The following is a 15,925-nucleotide window of genomic DNA, read 5'->3' on the forward strand; positions in this document are numbered from 1 at the left end:
TATATGCAGCATTCCAAGGACTTGAAAAGAACATCAAAGGAAATCAAAGAAGCAAATGCAAGGTCAGCAAAACATTGGAACATAGGAGGTTGATGTTGTTCAAAGTAAAACTATATATTGGTATAATGTTTTAATATTTCTTGAAATAGAAAAAATTCTAAACATATTAAAATTTCCTGTAACCAGATACTGTTGGAATAAAAAAATGTTGCTTTTTTATAGTGGTTGCAGGTTTAAAGAGGTCTGAATATTATTTGAATGGTCACAATGAGGCCTGCAAATATTGCTAGGTTGTGGAGGAAAATTTATTTGATAATTCAGTCCAAATTTGTGACATCCTTTATATACAGTGAAAACATATATTATTGTGGACAAATAATAAGTGTCCTCGGTCCACATTAGATAGGTGCCTTATGATTCTTACTGGGGATTCTTAAACATGTCCTTTATGGACAAGCATACTTTAAGGCAGTTTCTGCTACATTCTGAGATACAATGTCATGGTTTACTAACAGCCTTTACTTGTGTGCAGAACTGTTGTAACTAGGCAACATAAAATGACTAATACATAAAGGAATCTATTGTCTGCAGTTTAACACTCTCTTACAGCTTATGCACTTTGAAAATAATTTCTGGAAAGTGTAAATATTTCAAGCTATTAGTAGGGAATACACAGGTATTAAACTGTGTAGTGTGGTGCAATGTGGCACCATGCAGTTGGGAATACACATATATTAAGCTGTGTAGTTTGGTGCAATGTGGCACCATGCAGTTGGGAATACACATATATTAAGCAGTGTAGTTTGGTGCAATGTTGCACCATGCAGTTAGGGAATACACAGGTATTAAACTGTGTAGTATGGTGCAATGTGGCACCATGCAGTTAGGGAATACACAGGTATTAATCTGTGTAGTATGGTGCAATGTGGCACCATGCAGTTAGGGCATACACCGGTATTAATCTGTGTAGTGTGGTGCAATGTGGCACAATGCAGTAGGGAATACACATATATTAAGCTGTGTAGTTTGGTGCAATGTGACACCATGCAGTTAGGGAATACACAGGTATTAAAATGTGTAGTGTGGTGCAATGTAGCACCATGCAGTTAGGGAATATACAGGTATTAAACTTTGTAGTTTGGTGCAATGTGGCACTATGCAGTTAGGGAATACACATGTATTAAACTGTAGTGTGGTGCAATGTGGCACCATGCAGTAGGGAATAAACATATTAAGCTGTGTAGTTTGGTGCAATGTGGCATCATGCAGTAGGGAATAAACATATTAAGCTGTGTAGTTTGGTGCAATGTGGCACCATGAAGTTAGAGAATGCACAAGCATTAATCTGTGTTGTATGGTGCAATGTGGCACTATGCAGTTAGGAGATATAAAGGTATTCAGATTTGCAGTGTGGTGCAATGTGGCACCATGCAGTTAGGGAATAATACAGGTATTGAGATCTGCAATGTGGTGCAATATGACACCGTGCAGTTAGGGAATAATACCAGTATTGAGATTTGCAGTGTGGTGCAATATGGCACCATGCAGTTAAGGAACAATACAGGTAATGAGATTTGCAGAGTGGTACAATGTGGCACCATACAGTTAGGGAATAATACAGGTATTGAGATTTTGCAATTTGGTGCAATGTGGCACCATGCAGTTAGGGAATAATACAGGTACTGAGATTTGCATTGTGGTGCAATGTGGCACCATGCAATTAGGGAATAATACAGGTACTGAGAGCTGCAGTGTGGTGCAATGTGGCACCATACAGTTAGGGAATAATACAGGTATTAAGGTTTGCAGAGTGGTGTAGTGTGGTACCATGCAGTTAGGGAATAACACAGGTATTGAGATTTGCAGTGTGGTGCAATGTAGTACCATGCAGTTTATACTGTGCTTGCAAATTTAATGGAGCAAATCACAGATTTTTCATTTCTGCATTATAAAACTGTGGATTTGAATCAACAGAAAGTATGCATTTTCTATTTCAAATATACAAATGCTTGGGGAGGTGTATTCTGCTGGCATTAGAAACTACCATACTGAAATACTCAAATCTATCCCATCATAAATAGCTAAGCACACAAAAGCTCTAAAATGGGAAATTCAAGAAATGTGAAACTTTTTTTAATGTACATGTTTTTAAAATTACCATGTCCTTTTGAGATTTTGTAACATTCAGTTAAATAACCAAATGCTGCCATTAGAAACTTGCTATAATTATAGGTTACTGCATTTGTATGGGAAAATATGAACAAGCCTTTTGGATGGAATACTGCACGATCTTGGGAGTGCAGTATATCCTTCCGACAAAATGAGTTCATATTTTCCCATACAAATGCAGTAACCTTTTTATTATATGCTCATTTTTTTTATTCTACATAAAGCTTTATTATATAAACAAAAAACCCTACAAGAAACAACGTAAATGAATGTATGCTGTATTCCAAACTAAATAAACAAGCGCATATTTATCATTACACAACAACTTTATTACTGCGCACATAACTCTGCCCAGATAAATTTGAACTTAGTTGCTTGCTCGACATAACTTTCAAAAGAAAATGGCGTGTCTAGTTAAAATTGAAATTTGGAGTCATATTGTGAATGAATGTGCATTGCAACAACTTTTCCATTTGATCTGGAATGAATAGATTTTGGTATTTTTCTTGATTCTAGGAAATTTTGTGATTATGGACTGGATTTGTATGTGACAATTCCATATGAAATACATTGGATTGAAGAAGCTAGGGAGAAGCGTGTTGACATCTGCAAATGTGTTTCTGTTTCTGTCACTGAATGTTTGAAATCATAATGTGGAAATAATATGAAGTCTTTCAATTGCTATTATCAAAAAGACGCTATGGAATTGAATGCTTATTTCATTTCGAGTGCAGTAAGGAGGATGTAATTGCACTTATCATCGAAATTACAGTGCAATTTCGAAATGTGTAATCAAGATTGAGAACCTATGACATGGCTCATGTAATTCGGATTTGCAGAACTAAGAAAGTACATTTTGAGGAAATTCAGGATGTAAAACTTTAAGTATATTTTCTTTGCCATTCTTTTCACCAGCTAAAGAAGACAGTATATGACTTGTCACTTGTATGTTATTTGTAAGGACCTTATCTTGCGTCTGTTATATACTGTAGCTAGCCTAAATCCGAAACATTGTATCAATGCGGAATGTGCCAAAGCAGCTGGTATGTGGCAGTCCACGAAATGTCTGTTTGAGTTCATTCAGAAACAAATTTAAACAACCACAATGTAAAGCATCTCTACGCAAGTGTACATGATTTGTTTACAAATCAAAAGTGCTGGCATCTGTGTCCATTGTTTGTTTACAGTAGAAAGTAGTTCCTTTATGCACGTGAATGCTATATGTGTATTGGCATGCAGGTTCAATATCGGGTAGTATTAAACGATTCTGACAATGTAAAGTTAACAGGGAAAAAAATGAGCATATAATAAGCCTGATTATTGAATAAAAAGGCTCTTAACAGTGTGAACTTTGTAGATGTTATGGTCACACATAGCAGAGTGAACACTGCAGTGTTATAACACTGTCCATGACAGCCATATAGCATACTGTCTTATAATGAAGTACATCCATTGTTATAACACTGTCCATGGGAGCCATACAGCATACTGCCTTATAATGAGGTACATGATACTGTACTCCCTCATTATATTGCAGTCCGTGTCAGCCACACACATACCACCTTATAATGCAGTACATTATAAGTACTCCCTCATCATAAAACTGATCATGGCAGCCATGGAGTTTAGCTCAACATTTCTTTTGTATCTTGAAAATGTTGGCATTGTCTTTCAAATACTTACAAGATATTCCTGAATTTTTTCCTTATTTTTCTTCTCAATCACATCCTTTTTCCAGATGGGTGTATGTGGTGTGATTGGTGTGTACCCTGGAACCTGACTGAGATCTGAAAACAAAACATTCAGTATTAACAATTCCACAGATTTTCCATCAGGACTAGAAAGAAAACTTTGGTGCATTTGCCTGAAACAAGTTGAAAATTGTGCTGTGCAAGTAAAATTTCCATCATGTACTTGTCTAGAAGTTTCTAGAGAATACAATGAAAAAAAATTCAAATTTTTGTTACAATTTGATAACAATTTTGATTCCAGGCAAGTAAACCATTTTATGAATTATCATGTTCTTCCAATATCCAACACTACATGACATAAACTACAACCACTTGCAAAAAACCACCCACCCACCCTTTAAAACATGCATATCTTTAACATTATATTATTTCATCATGTAATTAAAAATAGGTCTGTCATGAAAAATATATTTGCTTGTAATTATCTCTAATCTAAAATGCACAATACACAACAAATTTGTGCTCCCTTGGAAGAATCTGCAGAAAATATTCTTTCATTAATTCACATGAATAATAATAATAATAATAATAATAATAATAATAATAATAATGCTTTATGTATGGAGGGTGTCCCATTAGTCAAGGACTATTCTCCCTTGTGCCCCTCTTAAGGAGAGTATAACAATGCACATTATATGAAGATAGCAATAATTAGTGTTTATTTTAACATGTTTAGTATTGTGTGTGTGTGTGTTGGCATCCGTTAGTCTCGAGAGACGATGGAACTGCACCCATGAGAGATGTCCCGGTTGGTGGTTGTGCAGTATCTGCAGTGGCTAAGTAGTCCAATGCAGGAGTGGCAGTCCCTGCTGCACTTGCTGCACTTGAAGTTTGCGTCTGGTGTTGGTTGGAGCTGCTTCTTCCTCTGTGATCATCTTTCATCAGCTAGCAAGCGTTGCTTGTCCTCTCCGGCTTTCAGACCAGTGATCAGAGCATGTCGCCAGCTTGATCTGTCTAGAGCAAGCTCTTCCCAGGTGTTGACATCGATATCAAGGGCTTTCATGTCGTGCTTACAGACATCCTTGAAGCAGAGATGTGGCCGTCCGATCGACCTTTTGCTAGAGGCAAGTTCCGAATAAAGGATGTCTTTGGGGATCCATCCGTCATCCATCCAACGTACATGGCCCAGCTATCTGATGCGGCATTGGCGGAGGAGTGTGATCATGCTGGAAATCTTGGCACGCTCAAGCACCTTGTTGTTTGTTACTCAATCGCTCCAGGTGATCCGGAGTATGCATCGGAGGCATCGCATGTGAAAGGCGCTCAGTCTTTTCTCTTGTGAGGCGTACAGAGTCCCGGTTTCACTGGCGTACATGAGAGTGTTTAGCACGCATGCACGGTACACAGTGATCTTAGTGTTCATGGTCAGCATGCTGTTGTTCCACACTCTCTGCGACAACCTGGAGAGAGTTGTTGATGCCTTTCTGATCCGCTTGTTGAGCTCAGCATCGAGCGAGAGGTTGTTGGTGATGGTAGACCTGAGGTACATGAACTGACTCACCATCTCAAGTTCGTAGTTGTTGATGATGATGCTTGGGGAGTCCGCGTCCTGAACCATTACGTTTTTTTTCTTTAGGTTTATGGTTAACCCAAACTCATCGCATGCTTTAGCAAAGCGGGCCATCAGGCGCTGAAGCTCAGCTTCTGTGTGGGTGGCTAGAGCAGCATTGTCTGCGAAGAGCATGTCCCTGATGGTTACTTCACGCACTTTGCTCTTTGCCTTCAGCTGTGCCAGGTTGAACAGTCTGCCATCTGATCGTTTGTGCAGGTAAATCCCTTCTGTGGACGTCCCAAAGGCATGCTTGAGCAGGACTGCGAAGAAGATGCAGAAGAGCGTGGGGCAAGGACACAGCCCTGTTTAACTCCACTGCGGATGTCAAAGGGGTCGGATGTTGAGCCATCGTACTGCACTGTGCCTTTCATGTCATTGTGGAAGGACTGGATCATGCTTAGCAGCTTTGGAGGGCAACCAATTTTTGCCAGGATTGTGAATAGTCCATCTCTGCTGACCAGATTGAATGAATTGGTGAGGTCTATAAAGGCCAGGAAGAGGGGTCTGTGTTGTTCTCTGCATTTTTACTGCAGTTGCCTGACAGAGAAGATCATGTCGATTGTGGACCACTCTGCGCAGAACCCGCACTGCGACTCTGGGTAAACTCTGTCAGCAAGCGTCTGCAGTCTGTTCAGGATGACGCGTGCGAAAACTTACCCACGATGCTGAAAAGTGATATGCCCCTGTAGTTGTTGTAGTCACTTCTGTCGCCCTTGTTCTTGTACAGGGTTATGATGTTAGCACCTCTCATGTCCTGAGGCACTGCACCTTCATCCCAGCACTGGCAGAGGAGGTTGTGCAGGTGTGTGAGCAGCACGCTACATCCGGACTTGAAGAGTTCTGCTGTGATGCCATCCTTCCCTGGGGCTTTACCTAGGGACAGTTTCTCTAAGGCCTTCTTTAGTTCATCTACAGTAGGTCTCTTGTCCAGTTTGGCCATGAGAGGGAGGTTTTCAATGGCATTGAGGGCATTATTGGTCATGTGGTTCAGAGTAGTATTCCACCCAATGCTCTATCTGCTTGCCCTTGTTGTGGATGGTATCGCCTGTGGCAGACTTCAGTGGTGCTGTCAGTTTCTTCGTGGGGCCCATTGCTTTCTTTATGCCATCGTACATGCCTCTGATGTTTCCAATACCTGCTGCTGACTGGATACTCTGACAGAGCTGAAGCCAGTATTCATTGGCACACTGCCGTGCAAATCTCTGCACTTTGCTTCTGGTAGACCTGTATGCCTGTAGTGTCTTCTGGCATGGGGATCGCTTGTATTGCAGGTGAGCACTGCGACACTCTTCTATGGCTGGCATGAGTGTGGCAGAGTTATCCTCAAACCAGTCATTGTTCTTTGATTGCTTCTTACCAAAGATCCATGTGGTTGTGCTGTATACAGTCTCTCTGATGTGATCCCATCTTTCTTTGGCACTGCCGTTGGGGGGGTCTGAATCAAACATCTTGGAAAGAGCATAGGTGAATTCCTCAGCCTTGTCTGGATATGATGTCTTGCTCACATCAATGCGTGGTTGACCCTCTTAGCACAGTTTCCCCATACATCTGAACAATAATCCATTGTTGGAAGAATATATGACTTGTAGTATAGGTTGCAAGTTTCCATAGATAAATATCTCTTGATTCTGCTGTGTAGGGGAAGTTTGGATGACAGTGTTTTACAAAGCTTATCAATATGGTCATTCCATAATAAATTATTATCTATGGACATACCTGCAAGCTTTTCATGTTTGACATTTTCTAACGGATGATTATTTATTGCAGGAGATAGTTCTGGATACCCGTACTTGTGTAGTTTTTGTGATGTCCCCAAAATCATACATTTTGTTTTACCTTCATTAATTACCATCCTATTTTTTTGGTTGTGCCCAGTTTTGGACTCTAATAAGGTCTGAGTTTAATCTCATCTGGACAACTTCAGTATGAGAACTAGATGTATACAAGGTTGCATCATCTGCAAACAAATCTGTATTTGTGGATTCATTATTTAATGATAGATCATTGATATAGATAAGGAAGAGGAGAGGGCCTAAAACTGAGCCTTGAGGGACCCTCAATGAATTGTGTGAGTTTGAGAGCTAATATTGCCAATGCTTACTTGTTGAGACCTTTGGTTTAGATATGATCTAAACCAGCTTAAAGAAGGATCATTGAACCTGTAACAGTTCAACTTTTGCAACAAAATTTCATGATCAACAAGATCAAATGCTTTCTTGAAGTCAACGAAAACAATCCCAGTCATATGTACATTATCCATTTTCTTCAGCCAAAGATCAAAAATAAAAGTTTAACTTCAGCTTATGTTGATTTTTTTAAATGATGTTTTACTGGAAAGTATGACTGGGTTACAAAAGCCCTGCATAGAAACAAAATGACATGGCAAATAATTTTGTCGAAAATGAATAACTGGTGACGTAGACACCAAACTGCATTGGGATATTGTGAATGGTGCACCTTGTTAGCACCAAATTGCACTGGGTTATTACTACAGCTCTGTGGTTTTAAACTAAGTAATAGACACAAGTGAAAAGCAATAAGCTTTGTAAAATTTAAGAAATAATTATATTTCCCTAGCATACAAAGTGAAAGATGTAAAAAGAACTTATGGTATTGTAATTAAATCACAAAGAATCCTAGAATTTCAAACAAAAGTCCTAAAGTCCTAATTATTAAAGTTTTGAATAAAAACTCTAGTGGTATTCCAAAATAAATCCAATGCTGGAAGTATTGGTGTGCTTCTGATGGCCTGTGTCATAGTCATGTGCCAAAAATCTTTTGCTGAATCACAATAATACAATCTAAGAATATATTCATATTTGAATTTCACTATAAATCCAAGTATCTATTTCCAAGACTGTTATTTCTGAGCACTTTATATTTCCAGAGAAGAATCATTTGAATTCAAAAATTTGAATAAATAAATTCCTGCCCAAAGACTCCATTTCAGCAAGCATTTCCATTTGGCAGTAGCAAAACGAAAATTTTGAAAATGGCTGCCACTGTGGTCATATTTGAGGTCAGATTGGGACCATTTTCATTTAGATATCTGTATTAATCTTTAGTGAAAACCCAATGTCAACATGAATGTGTATGTGTGAAGTTTCATGGCAATCCTCATTTTCGTTTAAATGAAGCGTGATGGACAAAAAAAAGCAGAAGGTAATATTCCTTTAGCTGACATAGCTGGAGCCCTTGAGTCAAAAGACACCTAAGAAGCTCAAGGAACCCAGAGAAAACTGGTAGGGAAATCTATCAACAATGGGTAATGTGTAAATATAAAGGCAGTGGAATAAATAATTCCCTTGCCTTAGAGCACAGGACAACTAAAACCTGATGCACATTTTACAGCGACAAACATTTGATTAGTGAATTGCCCCTCTGGGTACCTAGAGAACAGTGACCTAATTATCTCCATATAAATATGTAGCCGAGTATGTGCTACATCAATGATGTTGGTGAGAGGCCACACTAATCCATACATGTCTATACTATGTATTGAGTACTTAGTGATTGCTTTTGTTTAGAGGCCACACTAATACACACATGTCTATACTAATCACTGTGCGCTTAGTGTTTGCTGTTGGTGAGAGGCCACACTAATCCATACATGTCTACACTATGTGTTGAGTGCTTAGTGATTGCTGTTGGTGAGAGGCCACACTAATACACACATGTCTATACTACTCACTGTGTGTTTAGTGATTGTTGTTGGTGAGAGGCCACACTAATCCATACATGTCTATATTATGCATTGAGTGCTTAGTGATTGCTGTTGGTTAGAGGCCACACTAATCCATACATGTATATACTATGCATTGAGTGCTTAGTGATTGCTGTTAGTGAAAGGCCATACTAATCCATATATGTCTACACTATGTATTGAGTGCTTAGTGATTGCTGTTGGTGAGAGGCCACACTAATACACACATGTCTATACTACTAACTGTGTGCTTCGTGATTGCTGTTGGTGAGAGGCCACACTAATCCATACATGTATATACTATGCATTGAGTGCTTAGTGATTGCTGTTGGTGAGAGGCCACACTAATACACACATGTCTATACTACTAACTGTGTGCTTAGTGATTGCTGTTGGTGAGAGGCCACACTAATCCATACACGTATATACTATGCATTGAGTGTTTAGTGATTGCTGTTGGTGAGAGGCCACACTAATACACACATGTATTTGCTAATCACTGTGTGCTTAGTGATTGCTGTTGGTGAGAGGCCACACTAATACATACATGTCTATACTACTCACTGTGTGTTTAGTGATTGCTGTTGGTGAGCACTGAGTGCTTAGTGATTGCTGTTGGTGAGAGGCCACATTAATACACACCTGACTATACTACTTACTGTGCACTTTAGTGACTGCTGTTAGTGAGAGGCCATACTAATCCACACATCACAGTAATCCATACATCTATAATACTCATTGAGTGCTTAGTGATTGTTGTTGGGGTGAGGCCACACTAATACACACATCACAATAATCCATACATCTATAATACTCATTGAGTGCTTAGTGATTGTTGTTGGGGTGAGGCCACACTAATACACACATCACATTAATCCATACATCTATAATACTCATTGAGTGCTTAGTGATTGCTGTTGGTGAGAAGCCAGTGATTGCTGTTGGTGAGAGGACAGTGATGCATCACTAATCCATGTGTCTGCAGTACTCACTATCTGATTAAGTAATCATAGTACATACTACCAACCCCTTTAGAAGAACTCAGAGACAAGACTGCTAATGTTTGGCTTTTGTGTCAACACATCAACATAGAAGGGGTATCTTTCATCTTCAGTTGGACATACTGAATACCTATGACCTAGTACAAGTTATGACATATGCTGAAGAAATGTGCAGAGCATGTGACAGATGCTTCTGTTAAATAATTTTAGGGATAAAGAATATCCCACATTAACAGTTTGAGATTAATTAGCTAATTTTAGTGATAAAGAAAATCCCACATTAAGAGTGTGAGATTAATTAGCTAATTTTAGGGATAAAGAAAATCCCACATAAGCAGTTTGAGATTAATAATATTGTGTACCATACTAATGCAAACTCATATAAACATAAAATATGAATGTTTCTGGTCAGGGCTGACATCTTCAAAAAAGTTGATGCATAACAAAACACCTTAAAAAATGGAAATTGTTAAATTATAGTCAATCTGAAGATCTAAAACATTAAATAAGTGTGTAATCAGCATCAGCATGCCTACATTGTCTGGAACTAAATGCAAAAACTTAACCCAGTACAATGTGAAATAAAGGCCACTGTAACCTTTCTGTATGGATAGCACTAAGACAGATGTATTAAATTATCTGGTTTAGTGATTATAACATAAATAGTAAAAACATCAAACTGAACCAAAGTCAGTGAAATGTGAAATATGGGTCACAGTGACATATGTACAAGATGAGGGTATTGTACACATCAAGATTCATCATTTTGCTGAATTTCATGATTCCAGTTATAACGCAAGATAAAAAAATCCAGTGTGGTCATGAGCTAAATGCAAAAAGTTAACATGATATGAAATGAAGGTCACCTTGATATTTTGTTGTTAGGGTCTGCTACTAATAGATTCTGGCATGAACAATGCATGAGACTGAACTGAAGTCAATGCATGAAATGTGGGTAACAGTGACTTACTTTTACGACAAGGATATAGTAAGAATATGTATTCAGGGTGCTAATATATAAGTGGGTTATGAGCTAATTGCAAAAATTTAAGCCAAGCTAGCAAAATGTAAAATGTAGGTCACTATGACCTTTCTATTGTAAATGTGTAGTACAAACAGAGATACAAACAATTGTTTAGTTTCGTCGTTCTAGCATGAACATATATATATATATATATCATGAAGCATCAAATATGGTCCCTGTAGCTTACTTTTGTGAGGGTATAATACTCACCAAGATGCATTGTCTCACAGAATTTTATTATACCAGATATATCAGCATTTATACAGTGTGCAAAAAAAACTGCACTAGACACTTAATCAAGAATGTACATGTATGTACACAGTTTGTCCCCTCTGGCTACTCTCCTTTGGGTGTGTCCTATGAAGCCCACCTGATTTTTATATGAATTGGTTTCCAGAGAATATGCTCAACATCAGCTAGAAACAAAGAATAAATCTGTATAACAGGTATGCATATACTTTAGTTGCTATTAATATTTAATTCTCTGTTGAAGATCAGGTAAATCTGTCACCTAAGCTATGCAATGATTTTTTAAGATGGCCAGCCCTATTAATAGTCTTCAATGTATCAGTAATAAGGCACTGTTTACCAGTCTCTATGACCTGGACCTTTGGGTCAAGGTATGAAGTCTTGAACTAAACTTACAACAAAATTTATTTTCTTATTATATTTACTACTGTGTATATGCAAGGCCTCTGACATCTAGACTCCAAATCTATAGGCTTTATAAAAGACCCAAGTGCAAGCAATGACTACATTCGGTCAATAAACTTGATTTTGAATAAACATTCTTCTGCAAAATCCATTTTTATAAGCTAAAATGACCTTGAACTTTGACCCCCAAAATCAGTACAAGTATGCCTCTTCCATATCTCAAGTGCAAACCATCCACAAACTTCAGTCAAGTTATAAGGTTTAGAACTTAAGTTATTACACAAAACCATTTATCTTCTTTCAGTCAGTGACCTTGACTGTTAATATAATATCTGCAGGCTTCTTATTTACCCAACATGTAATTCATCCACAAAATCTGGGAAGGCACATGGCCAAGAACATACATTTTGTGCCAGTACCATTATTCTTCTTTGGGTCAGAGTGACCTTGACCACTGACATTTTAACTCCAAAATTAATAGGCTTTGTCCTTACCCCAAGTGCAAGCCATCCACAAAGTTTGATCTAGGTATGTGATGCAAGTCTAATGTTATTATGCAGAAACATTTTTATTTTTTGGTGGGGGGGTATATAAATATAGGAATTATAAAAGAAAACAATCTTTCACTAAAGTCCCTTTCCAATTAACTGTTGGTTTAATCTTATAAAGAGAGGTAACTACTGAACTTCAACTCAACTGACATTGAAAAACAACCATTTTGTTGCAGACTGACATTGACAAACTGCCATTTTAATGTAGGTATTTTCTCTTTTCTACACACCAGTATTTATGCAAAAAATGTAACCACAGTGGATGATTTAACCTCAGCACTAAGTCATCAAATGGTTTTTATGACAGGTCTTTTCTTTATACCAAAGCTTTTGGAAATAAAATTTATTTGTTGATATCTAAAAACATGGGGAAAAAAGATTATTCAGAGAAAGGTTATTTAAAATATATTGATGACCATAAATAGGTAAACAAAAAGTACATTTGTATGTGTGCATACCTGTACATTTGTATGTGTGCATACCTGTACATTTGCATAAGACTAATACAAATTAAGACCAAAAATGTATCTCTGGCTAAGGGATGAGAAGACTCTTGGATATAAATAATACTACAATATGGGAGAACATGGTAGCAGTCTCCTACAAAATGAAATGTAATCAGTTTTGTCAAAAAACCTGGTTTACTCATTAAGTAAATCATTTTTATATATTACAGTCACTGTCAAATATTCTTGGTGACATATATATATATATATATATATATATATATATATAGAGAGAGAGAGAGAGAGAGAGAGAGAGAGAGAGAGAAAGAGAGAGAGAGAGAAAGAGAGAGAGAAAATCAATGTTTAACACTACCCTGAGTGTACTGTCTTAATATGAAAGCCATAACACCTATACTTTTTACTGCTTCATAATAATACAGAATCCCTAAGTATACTTGTCTTACAACAGGAACCAGGTTATAATGAAACGTTTTCAGGTGAGAGATTGCTATAAACAGTATCTGGAGTTAAGCACAGAGTGTGTTATAGAGAGTACTAGAAACATCATCTTGAGTTAACCACACATTGCATTTTAGAGTGCTGGAAACAGCATCTGGAGTTAACCACACAGTGTGTTATAGAGAGAGCTGGGAAAAGCATATTTAGTTACCCACACAGTGTGGTAAAGAGAGTGCTGGAAAAAGCATCTTTAGTTAACCACACAGTGTATTAATAGTGCTGGAAACATCATCTGGAGTTAACCACACAGTGTGTTATAGAGAGTGCTGGGAACAGCATCTGAAGTTAACTACACAAAGTATTGAAGTGAGTGCTAGAAACAGCATTTGGAATTAACCACATATAGTATTATAGTGAGATAGTGCTGGAAACAGCATTTGGAGTTAACCACACATAGTGTTATAGTGAGAGAGTGATGGAAACAGCATCTGGAGTCAACCACACATAGTGTTATAGTGAGAGAGTGATGGAAACAGCATCTGGAGTCAACCACACATAGTGTTATAGTGAGAGAGTGTGTTATAGTGAGAGAGTGATGGAAACAGCATCTGGAGTTAACTACATATAATAGTAGACAATGGATTTGTTATAAAAATCAAGCAATGAGTGAATTATTGGTATACTTCATTGCCATTTAATTGTAAACAAATTGTAACTATAGCTTTCATTCTTTAAAGAAAATAATGAACTCACACTGAGCTGATACTGGAACTCAGGCAAGGATTTAATTATCAGAAATGACTGACTGAAGCAATTAGATTTACTATCTTTTGATTTAAATTGGTTCCAGTCCTAGGATGCTGAACCTGCAAGAAAGGAAGAGTAACCAGACACACTGTGTGTGCTGACTTTGTGCAGTGATATTCCAAGCAGATTTAAAAACTGTTTGCCTGTGGAGAATCCATTATACTTGTGGACATAAATTCTTAGGCAACTTCAGGTTCAAATGCTATTAATAGATAGTAGTGATGTATTAATCAAGATGAGGGTGATATAACTTTATTTTCAGGAAGCATGCCAATCCTGTGTGAAGTGACATGCAACAAATGAAGGAATTTTACCATGAACTGCAATAATGAGTGATCATGGCCAGTTACATCCCTTAAATTGAATGTGCCACCCCAGGAAACAGTGGCCAGTTACATCCCTTAAACTGAATGTGTCACCCCAGGAAACAGTGGCCAGTTACATCCCTTAAACTGAATGTGTCACCCCAGGAAACAGTGAATCCAATGGTTAATGATTGTTCTTCAGGATCTAGTATGCAGGTAATTGGAAGCAGTGACTGTTCAATGAATTGTTATGTACTAAGCAGGGATATTCACATTTGTCATATTAAGTTAAGGAATACAAAAATATAAACAGCAGTTATTGATACTGAGTTCTTTTGGACTAATTCTATCAGTAATAGCTTAAAGCAAATACATGTCTTAATGCACTGACAATAAAAGCAACTTGATATTTGTATACAAGTCGATAATACAGGTAATCTAACTCAATAATAATCATGACCGATTAATTTGGGAATCGTTATTAGTAGGATGTATATGCTTGGAAAAATATATGTGGTCATGAGCTAATACAATTTCTTATACATAAAATATAGGTCAAGGTAACCTATTTTGGTTGTAGGGTATTATTTTACTAACACAGATGCTACCAAGTATCAAGTTACATCATTAATAAATTAACTTGAAACACAAAATGTTGAACAAAGTCACTGAAGCATGAAATACTAGTGTGAACTCTTTCGATAAGATGTAGCGCATATCAAATAAGCCTCAGCATACCAAATTCTCAGAGTCATCAGTTAAATAGTTTTAAGGGTATGGTAAAATCACTGCATATAATCATCAATTTCATGATAATCAGCAAAATGAAGAAATTTTACAATCAAAGTCATTAGTAAGCTGTGAAATATAGATAACAGTGACCTTTCATTTGTATGGGAGTGGTACTAACAGAGATGTACACAATCATCTGATTTAATGATTCTATCATGAACAGTTAAAACAAACAATTTTACCAGTCACATTAGCATAAAATATGGGACAAAGTGACCTACTTTTGTGACGAGATGTAGTACACATCAAGATGCTTCCAATGACTAAGTTTCATGATTTCTGGTGCAACAGTGTGTTTTGTTTCCCTTTACCCTCACTTGTGCAACAGAGAACTCCACATTTTTATTTTGAATTACAACACCAAGGGGATTTTGGTCTCTCAATTTTTCACCCGTGGGTAAAATGCTGGGTAAGTAATCATGTTTGCTGGGTAGAAAAACATATGTGGTCATGAGCTAAACACAAAACATACCCTAAGCCAGTAAAATATAAAATATAGGTCACAGTGACTTTCTTTTCCTCTAAGGGTGTGTTACTAATAGATATGCATACAATCATCTGGTTTGATGATTCTAGCATGAACAAAGCTTGAAAAATAAGCTAAAAACAATATTTAATCAAAGTCAGTGAAGAATGAAACATGGGTCACAGTGGCATGCTTTTGTGATGAGGGTAGAGTGTTCATAAAGTTATATCCACTAAACATTTTTC

General features: G+C 37.3%; 1 protein-coding gene across 4 annotated transcripts in view; it reads right to left on the reverse strand.

Annotated features, from left to right (window-relative positions):
* LOC149798736 (unconventional myosin-XVI-like) overlaps positions 1-15,925 on the reverse strand; it is a 480,183-nt gene that overhangs the window by 38,685 nt on the left and 425,573 nt on the right. For all 4 annotated transcript variants that reach the window (XM_089957605.1, XM_089957606.1, XM_089957604.1 and 1 more), the window contains one exon: positions 3,853-3,956. In XM_089957605.1, coding sequence (XP_089813731.1) covers positions 3,853-3,956 — 104 coding nt within the window. The remainder of the gene's footprint in view (positions 1-3,852; positions 3,957-15,925) is intronic.

Source organism: Sinohyriopsis cumingii, chromosome 5, assembly GCF_028554795.1.
Source record: "Sinohyriopsis cumingii isolate HCF-2022 chromosome 5, ASM2855479v2, whole genome shotgun sequence".
In the NCBI taxonomy this organism is placed as follows: Eukaryota; Metazoa; Mollusca; class Bivalvia; order Unionida; family Unionidae; genus Sinohyriopsis; species Sinohyriopsis cumingii.